At 40.0% G+C, this 16917-nt stretch overlaps 1 protein-coding gene across 2 annotated transcripts in view; it reads right to left on the bottom strand.

The window, feature by feature from the left end:
* Positions 1 to 16917, bottom strand: part of STARD3NL (STARD3 N-terminal like) — a 41317-nt gene that overhangs the window by 3777 nt on the left and 20623 nt on the right. For both annotated transcript variants that reach the window (XM_070424723.1, XM_070424724.1), the window contains 6 exons: positions 16489 to 16771; positions 14821 to 14898; positions 11908 to 11985; positions 10014 to 10067; positions 9783 to 9900; positions 7726 to 7821 (listed from right to left, as the gene is read on the bottom strand). In XM_070424723.1, the coding sequence (XP_070280824.1) occupies positions 7726 to 7821; positions 9783 to 9900; positions 10014 to 10067; positions 11908 to 11985; positions 14821 to 14898; positions 16489 to 16713 (649 nt within the window). In that variant the 5' untranslated portion in view covers positions 16714 to 16771. The remainder of the gene's footprint in view (positions 1 to 7725; positions 7822 to 9782; positions 9901 to 10013; positions 10068 to 11907; positions 11986 to 14820; positions 14899 to 16488; positions 16772 to 16917) is intronic.

The following is a 16917-nucleotide window of genomic DNA, read 5'->3' as shown; positions in this document are numbered from 1 at the left end:
GCTAACAGCATTTGAACCGCAAGCTGACAAGTCCCTGGAATCCAATGAAGACAAACTTTTAATTAAAATGGTAACATTTATGCTTTTCCTAATTTAAAAGTGAATGCTAGACAGGTTAGATCAATAAGTCTGCTTGAAAAGCAACTATAAAACTGGACTAGATGGACAAGACTAGCCATTTCAGCACTTGGAAAATGACCAAAGGCACACAACCATCTGAGAAGTGTCACTGCTTGAAAACTGCAGAATTCTGGGAATAGCAGTGGTATTCTTGCCTGGAGCCACTCCAATTCCTTCCCCTCCCAACACCTGGTTTGATGGGCATGAAGGTTCTTCCAGGGTGGGGCAGACCATGAGGACTGGCAGCAAAACTGCACAGCTGAAGGGAGCTCACTTAATTTGAGGTGGCGGGGGAGGGGTGATGCAATGGTGAACTGACAAAACCAGTTGTGTGGGAGCAGGAAGGGCCAGAGGCTCTGCTGGTGTGAGGTTGTGGTCATGGCTGCAGTAAGCATGTGCTTGGCCGAAGCTGTGTGCACCCTTAGTGGAGACCCCAAAGAGCCCAAGCTAGCCAAACACCCTGGTCGACCCTGAGACTATGAGCATATGCAAAAGAGACAAGAGAAAATGTAGAGGAAAGTTCAAGCTGGGGAGGACTGTAAGTAGACTGAAAGATGCATGTGCTGTCCAATACATACATATATCCACTTGGCAGAAGATGGAAGACTTAATCAAAGTGCTTGAGCACAATCTCTGTCCAATCATTGGCTACCACTTACAAAGGGTGAACCCATGAAGCTCTGCTTAATAATGCATTAAAAATAAAATAAAAAACCAAGAAGGCACATCAACAGCCACATGTCACAGACTGTCTAGGCAATTGGCTAAGTAAACAAACATTAATAACACAACCTTTCGGGGGGAAAATCAGAATCTAGAGTTGACACAAATTTTTATTTTTCAATAAAAATTATAAGACAGAAAAGAATCAGAAAAGTGTGACTACTCTCAGAAGAAAAAACAACAACAAAAACCACAACTCAACAGAAGCTGTCTCTGAGCTAGACCTGTTATTTTATTTAGCAGACCATGACTTCAAAGCAACTATCTATAATAATAATCTATAATAATAAAAGGGTAATATGCTCCGGACGTCCTTCTGGACGAAGCCGGGGCCGGAGCGAAGCCGCCTGGGTCCCGGGTGCCTGCCAGCGGCTGGAGTGAAGCCTGGGTCCTGGGTGCCAGAGGGAAGCCCGTGCCGGCAGCCGGGGGAAGGAAGGCCTACTCTTGCATGAATTTTCATGCATCGGGCCTCTGGTTGTAAATCATATAATATTTAGAAATGTGAATTTATGGATATACATATTCAAAGAACTATAGATAATAAAGCTTAAAGAAGTAAAGTACAAATCAACACAACTACAAATCAGCAAACAAAGATTATCAAGGAGACAGAAATTATAAAATGATCCAGATTTTTAAAAATCTGGAGTAGAAAAGTATAATAACTGAAGTGAAATATTCACTGGGAGGGTGATTGTTTAAGAGAATATTAAAGTTGGCAAAAGACAGAACTTGTAAACTTGATGCTAGAGCAAGAGAAGTTATCCAATCTGAATAACAAAGAGAAAAAGACGGAAGAAAATGGAGCAGACTCAGCGAGCTATGAGATAACATCAAGCATGTGATGGGACTGCCTGATAAAGAGGAGGGGGAAAAGGATCCGGAAAAACATTTGAAGAATTATGCCCCAAACTCCAAAAATGTGTTGTTCATCTATACATTTAATAAGCTAAACAAATACCGATTAGGATATGTACAAAAAGTTGCTACAATATATCTCATTCTGAGAACCACAGAATACATGAAACGCAATACATCAAAATTTATAAGATGTTTGCTAAAGCAATCCCTTGGGGGTAAATTTATGACTCTAAATGCCTGTGTCAGAAAAGGAGATTTAAAATCAATCATGAAAAAGAAGTAAAAGCTAAACTCAACCCAAACAGAAATAATAAAAATTGCAATGGAAATTAAAACACACACACACACACACACACACACACACACACACAAGAGAGAAAAACCCAGGAAAACAAGTCATTCTTTGAAAATATCAACAAAAAGTTGGACAAACCTCAAGCTAGAATTACAAAAAAGAAATGAAAGAAAACATAAACTATCAAAATCAAGAAAAAAACACTACTAATCCTAAAAAGAATTAAAGGAAATATTGTAAGCAATTTATGCCAACAAACTAGATAATTTAGATGAAATGGATTCTTAGAAAGAAACAAATTACCAAAATTGACTAAAGAATAAATAAATACTCTGAATAGACCTACACATAACAAGAAATTTAATTAATAATTGAAAATCTTCCCACAAAGAAAATTCCTCAACTAAATGGTTTCATTGGAGAACCTATCAAATATTTAAAGAAAGAATGATATTGATCCTTAAACAAGAAGAATTAATTCAAAAATAAAGGAGTTGGGAACACTTTCCAGTGCATTCTATGAGGCCAGCATTACTCTGCTATCAAAGCCAAAAATATAATAAGAAAACCACAGACCAATAGGTACAAAAGTAATGAGCATTGATACAAAAATCCTCCAAAAGTATTAGCAAATCAAACCCACGTACATAATGGGTCATACAACATGAAAGAGTGGGATTTACCTAGATGTAAAGAGTTGATTTAACACCCAAAAATCAACTGATATAATACACCATATTAACTGAATACAGGACAAAAACCACACAATCATCTCAACAGATGCATGGAAAGCATATGAAAAATCCAATGCTCACTCATTATAAAAACTTTCAACACACTAGGAATAAAATGAACTTCCTCAGCCTAATAAAGGGCATCTGTGAAAACCCACAGCTATCACGTACTTAATGTTGAAAGACTGAATGCTTTTCCCCAAAGACCAGGAACAAGACAAGGATGTCTGCTCTTGCCCCTTCTATTCAACACTGTATTGGAGGTTCCAGATAGTGCAACAAGAAAAAATTTTTTTTAAAGATATCCAGCTGATTGAAAAACAAAAAATAAAACTGTCTTTACCCACAGATCACATGATCCTATAAGTAGAAAATTCCATAGAATCCATATAGATACAAAACCAAAACTAGAACTAATAAACAGGGTTAGCAAGGGCACGAGATTGAAATTTAATATACAAAATACATACCAACTGTATTTTTATATACTAGCAATGAACAATTTGAAAATGAAACTAAGACAATGTTTACATTTAAAATAGGACCCAAAAGAATAAAATACTTAGGAATTAATTTAACAAAAAAACAAAATTTGTATGCAGAAAACTACAAAACTTTAGTGAAAAAACTATGTTTCAAATCTATTGATATACACAGGGTGACTATATAATTGATCATCTAAACAAGAACATTCTGAGGGATAGATGGAGTTCTAATAGTGATTACATGGGGCCACAGGTAAGCCAAACCAAAATGCAGACTTCCTTTTAGTTGTATGTTAATGCCTTCATCTAGATTTGTTCAGCACTGATTATACAGGGTGGGGCAAAAGTAGGTTTACAGTTATGAGTACACAAAACAGAGTTTATTCTTGTATCATTGTTTATTAATTATTGTAATATTTTCCATATGGACAACAATAAACCTACTTTTGTCCCACCCTGTACTATACAATTGAGCTAGTCTCCATTTTAAGTTAGTCTTTCAATGATTTAGGAGGTGATGAATTACCTTTTCCCCAGCATCACTACTGCTTCGTTTAAGCAGTGTAACCACACGCAACAACTTCAACCCCGTCATCTGAGAGAGGACTGTGCCTCCTCATTCTTTCCATTTAACACACAGGTAAGCAGGAAATGGCCAGACCAAAAGCAAACCTGCAAACACGCCACCTTTATATCCTTCAGAGCTATATCTACTAAAATATGCTAATTTTCCAAATCTCTGTGATACTAAAATTCAAGTCATTCCTTTACAAGGAAAATGCTGACATTTCAATTTTTGGTGCCTTCAACTTTTCCCCTTATTTTCATTTATTCCTCCTTAAGTTTACTATGTGCCAAGGACTGTGCTATGTGCTGAAGAAAGACAAGAAAAGGCAAGGCCGGCCCCAGATGCCCTCTTACCTCTAGGGGCCAATCAGAGCTGTATTAGGACAACAGAAGCTTATAACTTCTGCTGCTAACATACTGTTTAATATTTAGCCATTGGCCTAATGAGAAAACTTTACAGTATAATCTTCTAGGTACACTAATTTCAATAACAGTTTTTAATTTTAATTCATTCTTAAATTGTCTTTAATTCAGACAATGAAAATAATATAATATCTATAATAATAAAAGCAAAATATGCTAATTAGATCAGACATCCTTCCAGACAAAGCTGGGGCTGCGAGGGAAGCCTGGGTCATGGGTGCCAGAGGGAAGCCAGTGCTGGCAGCCTGGGGAAGGAAGGCCTACTCTTGCATGAATTTCGTGCATCGGGCCTCTAGTACAATATAATATAACTAGAGGCCCGATGCACGAAATTCATATAAGGGGCTTGGCTCTCACAGGCCCGGCTGCCTGGGCCCTCGCAGCCCCGGCTTCATCTGGAAGGTCATCTGGACGGTCGTCTGGATGGTCATTCTGCTGTTCGGTCTAATAAGCATATTAACTCTTTATTATATAACTAGAGGCCCAGTGCACAAAATTCATGCATGGGGGGGGGGGGGGGGCCGTGTCCCTCAGCATGACCTGCGCCTTCTTGCAATCTGGGACCCCTCGGGTAGGGTCCCTAAGCCTGGCCGGAGATCAGGGCCTATCAGGGCTTTCCTTCCCCTGGCTGCCAGCAGTGGGCCCCGCCCCCACCGCTGCCACTGCTTGTCATCAGTGCAGTGCTGCCCCCCCTCCTCTGCAACCAGTCGCCTCCCTCTGCGGGTGACAGGCGTGAGGTGCAATGGCTTGGCTGGCCTGGGCTTCCCTCTGCGGGGCGATTGCTGGCCGGCCCCGCACACCTGCCACAGAGTTGCTGGTCAGTGGCCTGGGCCTCCCTCTGTGGGGCGATGGATTGTGGGGCCCCCAGATCGATTGCTGCGCAGAGGGAGGCCCGGCCCATCTGCCGCCGCACTGCCAGCTGGGTAGCCTGGGCCTCTCTCTTTGAGGCGATCAGTCGTGAAGCCCCCCCCACCGATCGCCCCACAGAGGGTGGCCTGTGGGGTGACTGTGGGGCAATGGTGGGGCCCCCTGACCAATCGCATCGCACCAGCCTTGGCTGGCCTGGCACCAGTGCATACCATAGCATGGTTGTACGGAAGGTCATCCAGACGGTCGTTCTGCTGTTCAGTCGTTCGGTTGATTTGCATATTATGTTTTTATTATTATAGATACACTAAACTAAGCCATTCTGAACACTCCTTCTCTGATCACTAATAATCTGCATTTTGTCTTAGAGCAGCTCCCCAGGGGAACACTGTGAAAGTATTTGTTGTTCTTGGTTAGCATCATAAGCTAGTGAAATGGTAATATTTCCAACTACCACTAGGTGGTATTAAAAATCACAGGTAGGAAGCCAATGGTTGCTTGTTGAAGAGTGCCTGAGGTATTCCCCATGTTATTATCCCACTGTTCTGAATTTCCAATTAAGAAAATACATTAGTGTTGAGAAATTTTAATACACTTAGAAAAATAAAAGCTATACAAAAGCATGAACTATAGTGCAAAATTCTTATTTTTTAAAGGAATGAGTCCTATGATGCACAAATCTCAATGAAATAATCCTTATGATGAGGTAATGAAAAGTTTAATACTTACTCTAATAGTTTCTGCTGGCTGAGAAATAGCTTTTCTTCTAGTTCATATATCTTATCATCTGACTCTATGCCTTTGTTTTATACTGCTTTTAGAGCCAACACCAATAGTACAGAATATCAAGTTACTTCAAGTTCCCCTAACATGCTGTCCCAGTGCTGTGCCTTTGATCTTCACATGGTTCTTTCTGCCTGGAGTCTGTTTTACTGTGTGTGTGTGTGTGTGTGTGTGTGTGTGTGTGTGTGTATGTTTAAAATATTTACTAAGCATAACGCTGGGAATAAAATAATGCCGTCTCTAACTCAAGTTTATATCTCAGTGACAGAAACAGGCCAGGTCCCTGCAGAAGACAGTGCGGACAATATAGGATGACAGGGTTGTGGGACATGTCCCAAAGAATAAGCAAACGACAAGGACATGCTGCCAACATGCCAGGAGCCTGGGGTGGGTGGGAGGTAGGGAGAAGCCTTCTGAACGCAAGAGTGGAGACTAGGATTGCAGAGATGTAGTGTTAAGGACAGAAAAAAGCAAGATGCACAACGGCTTGAGAGGGATTTTGCACACCGCATTTTCAGAAAAACTAAGAACAGAACACAAGGAAAGTTAACAAGCAGAGAGGCTAGACAACTGGGTAAGGGTGGTCACAGAAGTGCATTCTGCCAGGCTAAGGAGTCATGACTTTCGTAATCTTTGATGTCACTGAAGGCTTTTGGCCAGGGCAATAATGTGAACAATTTTTAATGTTCATTCATGTTAAAAGGCTATATATTTATTAGCGATGAGCGTGGACTCCAGCACTAGAGCCAGGGTTCAAATCCTACTTCCAACCCTTATTCTTTGTATGATGTGGGACAAACACCTTCACCTCTCTGTGCCTCAATATGCTTATCTCTAAAATAGGGAGAAAGACTTTCACGTCAGAGTGGTTATGAGAAACACTTAGAAAAATGCGATTGTTATTTTTAATACTGCACTCTGGTGGCTGCTTGTGAGAAGGCAACTAAAGCAGGGAGATAGGCTGTTGCAGAAACTGAAGCAAGAAATGCTGAATTGAAGCTCAAGGTGGAATTAAGTGGTACACATCCGATTTCACTCATATGTGGAATCTAATGAACAAAAACGAGACAGACTCATAGATCGAAAGCAGCTGACAGCTGTCAGAGAAGGACTGGGGGGCTGGGTGATGGGGGGAGTGGAGGGATTGAGCAAAGAAGAGAAAGAACTCATGAAAACATACAACAGTGTGGTAACTGCCAGCGGGGAGGGGAGTGGAGGGAGGAGGAGGTGGATAGAAGTTCCCTTCTATCACCATCTATCCCCGCACCATTTATAGGGGGGATAAATGGTGATGGAAGGAGACTTGACTTAGGGTGGTGAACATGCAATTCAGTGTACAGATGCTGTGTTGTAGGACTGTGCACCTGAAATCTGTATAATTTTGTTAACCAGTGTCACCCCAATAAATTCAATAAAAAGGAAAAAAAGAAATTAAGTGGTACAATTTGAATGAGATAAAGGAGGCAGAAATGGAGAGGATCAAAATGTCAGAATCCCCAGGGAGGCTCTGGTTTCTGACTTGGAAAACTGGGTAGACAGTGCTTCTATTCCTAAACATGGGAGGCCTTGGAGGAGGGTCAGTAAGGGAATGGCAGGTAATAAAGAGAGCATCAAAGCCCTTGTCTCTCCTGCCCGTCTTCTAGGATGCAGACGATAAGCCAGTGTCCCTGGCCCTCTATTCCATTTAGTTTTACATCTCTATGTCAGACCACTGATCACATGTCAAGACCATGTCTTAGCTACTCTCATATCCGAAATACCTGGTATGTTAAATATCTGCTAAGTGTTTTGAGAAGTAGAGGGAGAGACAGTGGCTGAGCATTTGAATAATGGACAAAAAACACAAATGATAATCAAATTTTTTTACCTGCTTCAGATTCAGGAGGAGAATAAAACTGGCCATCGGAAAGGCCACCAGGAATGAGTGCTGCCCTCTCCGAAGCATCCTGAACGATCAGGAGTCCTGAAAGAGAAGAAATCAGAGGCTGGGATGGTGCCACTGTTCTGGTAGCTTCTTGGCAAGGCTAACCACAATAAAATGATGTTAATATTACATTTAAAAACAAGTCTTAGCCAAAGAGATACTTTGAAAATCTTTCCACCAAAAAATACATTTTATTAATAAAGTGTGAACCTGTACTGTAAGGACAGATTTCAACTAGTTTTAAAAAACGGCCTCATGTTACTCATGTGCTTCTGTGACTCGGCATTTACAGCATCTTCCCTTGAGAACAGCTTTCTCCCTACAGAAATCAACACCATCAGAACCAAACACAAAGCAAAACAGAAAACCTGGTCAGCTCGGACAAGTGGTCTATCGTCTGCATGTGGCTGGAGAATTGCCGGATGTAAAACATAATGAATGGACAGACTTTTGTAAGTATGTAAAGAGTAATTAAGATGGTGAACAAATATTACCCAGTAAAAAGGTCCTCACAAAAGGAGGGTATTAAAAAAAGAAAAAACAAAGAAAAGAGAAGAAAAGGAAGGATGATGTGGACAGTTCAAGAACACTAACACATGATGATACAGGCCATCAACAACGAGCTCGGACTGAATGTGAGTTAACAATGAGAAACAGCAGGCCAAATAGCAGATACCAGGTAAGTGTATAAGATATGCTACAGACAGTAAAAATAAACGCTATTGTAAAGTGTTTCATTAATTGTGTGTTCTGCTTTGTTACTTATTTTGAATCTGGTTTAAACACATAAGCATTCAGGCCTCAGTCACATTAATAGTTGTTCTGCTTTCAATCAAGTTCAACTTATATATAATTTAAAAAATGATTTCCATTAACTTTGTCCCAAGTTCACAATATGTTTTCATTAAGGAAAAAAAGGCACAGGATAGATAAGGCGTGGTCTGATTAATGTGTTTTAAAACCTACTCTTGAATAATTCTTTTCTTGTAGATGTCGTCTCTGAAAATGAGGTTTTTCCTAAAGAAAGCCATTTCCAAGGTTACTTTTCCTTCTGCTGTTCCTTTGGGTTATAATCATGTTTATCTTTACATAAGACAGACATTTTTTTCTATCAGGCAGGGCAAACAGAGCCAGGTGACGGAGGGGGCATGGAAGAGCATGTCTTAAATCTGCCTGGGTCTCTGTTGAGCTTGGATTATGTCACCAGCAAGAGGGCGAGTGGAGTACGTGGGCTTCCACTAAGGCCACAATTTAGAAAATAATTCCAGCCTAATAATTAATCATAAAGCTCCATGAATCACTTGGCCTTCCTAGTCAATATCCAGGGATACTCAAAGCCGCACAGGGAGAGTACAACAGCTTTGGCAGGACTCACAACTCCACAACGCTAGCTATCACTCAGCTACTCGGAGGAGCGTGGTGCATTTCTTGAATGGCTCGCTGGCTCGCTCTCTTCCTCTTTCTGAACTCCATCTTCAGCATCAACCCACCACCAGTTGTACTCTAGCTGCTCAATGTTCTAATTATGACACATCCAAAGCCACAGCTGGATGATAGCCATGGGAAACTCTGGAGAATCCTGACGTTTAGAATGGCTGACTCAGTTCACCTAACATGTTTCACATTTCTCTGTCCTTAAACAATAGTTCTGTTTAGATGCACAAAATGCCTCGTGCCCTGAGTATTAACAGGGAGAAAGGTCAACCTGTCTGAGGAGAAAGCGGTGTTTGCGATTTTTGTTGTTTGCATGTCTTTGTCACCAGTGTTCACACGTCTTCTCAGGAAGCCAGGTCTAACAGCTGGAGGGAGGAGCCACATTCTGTCACTACCCTTTCATCCAACTCTCCTTGCGATATTAGCTACACCCACTAAAGAACACAAACACCACGATCTGCTAACTTCAGCCACCTGCCGCTCCATTCAAATTACAGCACCCACAGCTCTTCCTTCCAGCTCAGCACCTCGCCAGTCCCAGGAGGCCAACGTTGAGAGGAACTTACTGTTTTCTTCTTCTGACTCTTGAGGTAACACTTTGAAGTCCAGAAACCACGTCTCGATCCAGGCAAGGATGAATGAAATGATGGGCAGCACATAACCGAAAGCCCCTTGAGAGAAAAGCTGGAAGAACAGATGTGAGCAGCAGAGGGAAATCCAGTTACCATGAGCTCACAGTGGAAAACGAGGCATGGTTATTATAGATGGCATTCTTCAGAAAAAGTGGTAGGCCATACCTTTGAGAGGATCACTTTTGCTAGTAAAAAGGCACTGGTCACTGCTGTCGTCAACTGAAAGACACAAAAGTCGGCACCATTCAAATTAGACATTGGACATTGTGGAGGCACCTTCCTCACACAAGAGACCCACCTGAGACAGAAGTATACAATGCCCAAGAAGCTACGCCCAGGCCGGCTCCTTCCCACATCACTCTCTCTCTATCCCCTAAACCCAGACTGAGGCAAAGTGGACTTCTATGTGACACACAATCCCTGGCTGGCTCTAATGGCCTTTCTCCCACATTTAGCAAGCTGGTGTGTTGGGAAACTAGCTGGTGTGTTGGGAAACTAAATTTTATCCAAACACACTATCACCACAGAAGAAAGGACAGTGAAATGCAGAGGCAGGGCTCCTGGGATTGGGGTTGGGATTATCCCATAGGACCTGGCCCTAGTCACTCTGTCCTCCAATTAAGATTTGTGGCAATATGAAACCTGAGCAAAGTGAATGCCAAATAGTTGCCTTGATTGACAGAATGGAGGTCAGGGGACATCAGGTGTTGTGCTTAGTGAGTATTAACAAAGTTGCAGAGTAGGTATTTGTTAGCAAAACACACCCCCCGCCCCCCCCCCCCCCCCCCCCCACACACACACACACCAGCTAAAGTTGAGTTACTAGGAGAGGAAGGATTTTAAATTCTGATACTAATTAACTTTACAGGATGATCTAAGTGCTGTTTAGGTACCAGCTGACTTCTTCCAGCTGCCTGGACCCTTCTCTACAAATGTTTTTCAAAATAAAAACCAGAAACAATAAAATGAATATGCTAAATCTAACCTGTCCTCTTGATGATTTACAATTAGAGACTGAAGATACTTTCTTAAAACTCTCACGGAATGTCAATCATTTTTCTGAAAACAAAACACTGAGACAGTTGGATTGACAAATCCTACTGCATGTTACAGAGACTCAAATAGGGACTATTATAGAATCGGTAAGGGACAATCATCAGCTATTTGGTATTGCCAAATAGCTATTTTGTATTCAAGAGAGGAGTCAAGTCTGGCTAAAACTGTCAGCCAATATCAATGAAATGCAAGCTTGGGGCTCAATGGATGGTCTAAGGATTCTGTGGATGCTCAGAAGAGATGGCCCAGGCAGAGGCGCCCCCTGGTGGATTGTCTTAGGAGTGCTGGACAAGCCTGTGCCAGCCCACACACAGACCAAGGTTTCACACTCAAAAACAGGACTGCAGGCTATTCCTAAGCAGCATTCCCCTCCCTCATATACCTGCCTTATTAGAGCTCTCAAAAAGGTGAGTGTTCAGGTATCTGTGGAAATAGAAAAATTGCTTATAATTCTTCTTTCAATCAATAAATATTTGTTTAGGGTGAATAGTATGTGCTCTATGCTGGATGCAAGGAAACAGAAATGAGTAAAAAGGCCACTGCCTTTAAGAAGCCTAAAGGCAATATAAAAAGGAACATGAGAGCATTTCCCTTTAAGACAGGAGGAAGGGGAATTAAAACAGGGAGGAAGGCAATTATCAAAATGAGCAGAGAGCAAGTCATGAACAATCACTAAGCAGTTTCAATCAACAGGAAAATTTCTAAATATCTTTGTGACAGAGATACTGATCTTATGTCTCATTATACAATGAGGTAGAGGGTGGGTTGGTGCTTGACCAGTAATCCTATTAGGCCTCTGGATTTCTGAATTGGTTCAGTATCCATATAGACAAAGCTAGTTAGTCATTACCATTGGAAAGAAGCTAAACTGTTGAAAGGTAGAGGAACGGGGACTCAGGAAAAGCCAGATGAAAACTGCCTCTTCTCCCAGCTCAGCCCTGCTGCGAGCAGGCCCTAGCCACCAGCACTGGAGGAGGCGAACCATTCATCCAGGTATACTCACTGCTATTGCCCACCAATGGCGCAGTCTGCATACAGCGTAGGCAAGTATTAACACTTTGAACCGAAAAACTGCCAAAAGCTATATTAAAAAAAGAAAAGACAAGTTTTTAAAAATATGTACAAAAGAAGAGTAACTTAGTTTTATGAAGAAGCCACCAAAGTGCCTTCATTATTCTGATTTAGCTGAAGACTGCCATAGACTAGCACTCGTCTACAGACCACCATTTGAGATCCCTGCTCTAGAATTTATGTAATTCCACCCAAATAAGGATTCAAATCAACTTCCCATTCTCGACAAAAGAACATGAAATTAAATGTTTGTTTTTCCTTTCTACTTAAGTCCACATATATTTCCAATTCCACTTTGGAAGACAGCAGGGTTTTAGTCAAGTCTATGGTAAAGCTCTGGGTTACTGGTGTATTGGGAGAGTTCAGCCTACCCCAGTAGTTACTATCTGGTTATTCAGGATGGTTCTGGGACTTTTGTGAAACCCTTTATGTGTATTATTATCCCATGTAATCCCCACCACAACAACCACATGAGTCAACCACTATCATTAATCATAGTTTACAGATTAAGATGAATAGAAACATTGTTCAAAACCCCACAACTCCTTAGTGAGAAAGCCAAGATTTGAATCCAGGTAGCCTGACTTCAAAGACTAGGCTCTTAACCACTATAGTACAGCTGTCTTAGTAACTCTCATCCACTAAGAAATAAACACAGAATAAAAGTTTACCAATTTTACTCAGAAAATATGTTTATTCTGAGTTGGACCCTTGAGACTCAGGGTAGAGGTCTGCCAAAAGTTCCTCACTAGTCAAAACAGCTAAAAGGCTGCAGGCTGAACATTTTGCTGCCATTGACTAGATAACCTCACTTAAGATTCTGTTACATAAATGAAGTTCACAGGTTATATTTGTCTTTAATTTGCTGCTTTCATTAAAAATGTGTTTTCCAATAATCTAACCATTTAGTTTCTCTTCATTCCAAATTCTATCTCCACATTCTGGACTTGGCAAAGTATTTCTTTACCCCTCTATCTTGACGTCTCCCAGGTCCCACGGTTTCATGCTCCCAGGTCCCCTGCTCGACAGTCTTTCCAATCTGAGCTAATGGGCTCTCCCTATTTGTCCAGTAACCCCTAAGCATGGGGCACAGACAACCAATGAGATCTGACCAGTGCATTAACCTGGCTTCCTGACAATTCCTGACTCAGGCTATTTTAAGATAAACTCAGCAAGGGAAATAAGAAGAAAAAAGAGAAATCAATTTTGTTGTTGATATGTCAATAGTTTCAAAGTAAATATCATAAGACTTGGGAAATAACATGTTCTGCCACCAACTTCAATGACCTAGGCTAGGTCAAGATACTGAACCATGAAACACAATTTCTTCATATGGAAAAATAAGGGGATTGCATTATATTAGTGTTTTCCAAATATTCGGCCGCATTCAAACACTTTTTCAACCTACTGTATAGAATCTTAACATACTAGAAGTTAAAATGAATTTGGGGGAATTCACTGTGAATTTTAACTGCCTATGCTCTGTCTACAGATAAGAATGAACCCTTACATACTACATAGATAAAAATGGAACTAGTCAGGTTTCAAGGGGGTGATAACAAGGGAATCCTGAGCTCTACTTATTGGGAATTCAACTTTGTTCCCCAGACACACTTATTCAGGCCCCTTCAAAAAGTAAACAAGACTTTTAGAATAGTTTGAAAACCATTAGAAATATAATCATTAAAGTTTTCAACAAAAATAATGACATTGATTGCAGATCCTGAGCTCTACCTATCATTGGGTTATGTGTTTTCCATGTATGATTTTATTTACTTTTCAGAATGATGATGATCTCATTTTAAATACTAAGGAAACTGAAACTTAGACATAATTTATTCAAAGATATACAACTAGTAATAGTGTTGTGAATCAGGTTTTCTGACTTTAAGGGTTCTATAGTTTCTAAAGACAGTGAATAAAGAAGTTAAAATGAATTTGGAGGAATTCACTGTGGATTTTAAATCCCTATGCTATGTCTAACACAATGCTAGAATCTGATCTACTTACATCATAAAGAGATTTACCAGGGAGTTGTGTCAAACCCAATCAAAGTGTGTCCTAGAGCCAGCAGGCATGGCTCAGTGGTTGAGTATTGACCTATGAACCAGGAGGTCACAGTTCTACTCCCAGTCAGGGCACATGCCCCAGTTGCGGGCTTGATCCCCAGTGGAGGGTGTGCAGGAGGCAGCCGATCAACGATTCACTTTCATCATTGATGTTTCTATCTCTCTCTCCCTCTTCTTTCCTCTCTGAAATTAATTATATATATATATATATATATATATATATATATATATATATATATATATATATTTAAGGGTCCTAGAGCACTACAAGCATTCATTTGAATAAATGAATGCCTCATCTACAGATAATTGCATCTGTAATTCTACAACTGACTAATGTACCCAAGATTACCAATATATAACTTTCCCAAATTATATTAGAGAAAAATGAAACAGATTTATTATTGAAAATATACTGAAAAGAAAATGCATTTTCATAATGTTGTTACATAAATAGGTAAATTTTCCTTTTAGTGATTAGTGCCAATGGCTTCTATTTCAGCTATTTGAAAAAATAAAGGCTTTTCTCTAAGAAAATCAGAATGGCTTTTTCTTTTGCCTTTCTTATATCTTTTATTATCTTGAGATGACCAGATAATTCCTTAGAAAGAGGTAAAGAGAACACAGAATGGGCCAGTAACTAGGGGGGAAAGGAAATATAGTGTTCAAGGGAGGAAACAAATAGAACTACATAGAATATGAGGTCTATTGGGAGGAAATTTGCCTTTTGGTTAGTTTCATCATATCTGAAATAAACTATAATGGAAAATACTTACAAATATATCAAAATAAGAAGAGTAGAAATCATATCGCACCACCTCCTTCTCTAACGTGTTCTCAATGCCTCCATTCACCTAGGAAGGAGAGTAAAAAGTAAAAACAAAAAGAGATTTATGTGTGAAAGTAATGCAAGAGAACATGTACAGAAGACAACTGATCAATGTTTCTCTCTCACAGTGATATCCCTCTCTCTCTCTCTCTCTCTCTCTCTCTCTCTCTCATCAATAAACATATCCTCGGGTGAGATAAAAAAGGAAATAAAATGAAGGGAGCAGATGAATTTTGCCTGGGAGGAAAGCCTTTTGGAAGAGTTTATCTTGTATTGTTGGTAAGAAATGTAAACAGAACCAAGGTTTTGGGAGAAAACAGGTATGTTGGGTTAAATAAAATATATTAAAATTAATTTCACCTATTTACTTTTACTTTTATTAAATAAATGTAGCAACTAGAAAACTTAAAATTACATATGAGGTTTGCATTATATTTCTATTGGGTAGTACTGATCTAGACCAGTGATTTTCAACTAGAGTGCTGCAAGAATTTTAAAAACATGCAATGCCTGATTTAGTCAGAGGCACTGACTTCTTTTCCTTTATATTGTCAAATAAAAAAAAAATTACAGCCCTAGCTGGTTTGGCTCAGTGGATAGAGTGTCCACCTGCAGACTGAAGGGTCCAGTGTTCGATTCTGGTTAAGGGCATATGCCCAGATTTTGAGCTCGATCCCCAGTAGGGGGCGTGCAAGAGGCAGCCGATCAATGATTCTCTCATCATTGATGTTTCTATTCTCTCTCCCTCTCCCTTCCTTTCTGAAATCAATAAAAATATATTTTTAAAAATTATAACAGCCAACACAACAATAGCTGTCCTGTGTGAATGAATCAAAATTATACCTATTTTTTTGGTCAGAATGGCAAAAAAATATATTTTTTGGTGCACCACAGAATTTTACTAATTAGTTTATGTATGCCATGATATTAAAAAAAAAAAGGTTGAAAATCACTGATATATATAACTAACTGCATAAGTCAAAATATAGACAAACCTCCAAATGGTTCTAAAATATTTTTATAACATATGAATTAATAATCTCTTTGCAAAAAGGTAGAGTAAATAACATGCAAAATCTTAAGTATGGGAATTTGAAAAGGAGATGCAACATCTAAAATATATTCCAGAAGCATGCTACATTTTTATGGAGCAAGGATCAGCAATCTATTTTCTGAAAAGGGCCAGGGAATAAACATTTTTGCCTTTGTGGGACAGAAGGTCTCTGTCACAAATACACAACCACTCACATAAAAGCCAGCCACAGACAACAAGTAAGCAAATGGGCAGGGCTATGTTCCAATAAAACTTTATTAACAAAAGCAGTCCAGCTGAATTTGACCCCAGGCTGTAGTGTGCCAATTTTCACTATAATACAAAACACCATGAATTCAAATTCCGAAATCCCAGACAAAATGAATTTTAAATGAACAAGGTTTGGTTTAAACAGTAAAGAAAAAGAAATGTCCAATTCAGCTGGAGATCAATATTGCCTCATTTGGGGGGGAAAACAAAATTCACTGACTGAGATAGAAATGATGTAAAAAAAAAAAAATAAGAAAACGGTTTTGTCTCTGGAAACAATTCTTATACTGTTATGGGAAAAAAACCACTTACATTTAACTCTATTATCCACAATAATGTTACAAATAAGAGGTCAAAGGTGACAAACAAACAGAAAGTCCTCCTGACATCAGATATGCCTTTCTTTTCCCTTCCTTCATAGGACTCGATCCTGGCCATGAGCTGTGCAGGGTTGATGGAATGGACATTGCGCAGAGAACCGCGAGAGCTCTGGCTCCCTGTGAGAGCGTTCTCCATGTCTGCTGGCAGGGAGTTCATCCTGGAGGGGAGTTACAGGAGCCTTTTTCCAACTTCACCATCCCTAGAGAGAAGAGGCCTGAGGGGAATAAAAGAGAGACGCCATGTGAAATCAGAGCTCACCCAACACCACAGCACTACCCCCACCTCCATGCACTGTTTCTCTAATGGAGCACAGAGAGTCTTAACTGAAAACATTTATGTCTTGATGAAGACATAAAGAGA

Source organism: Myotis yumanensis, unplaced genomic scaffold (assembly GCF_028538775.1).
Source record: "Myotis yumanensis isolate MYYU_CA2020_CCGP unplaced genomic scaffold, mMyoYum1.0.hap1 SCAF_9, whole genome shotgun sequence".
Classification (NCBI taxonomy): domain Eukaryota; kingdom Metazoa; phylum Chordata; class Mammalia; order Chiroptera; family Vespertilionidae; genus Myotis; species Myotis yumanensis.
The sequence above is the reverse complement of the archived record's forward strand: the minus strand, read 5'-3'. Positions and strand labels throughout refer to the sequence as shown.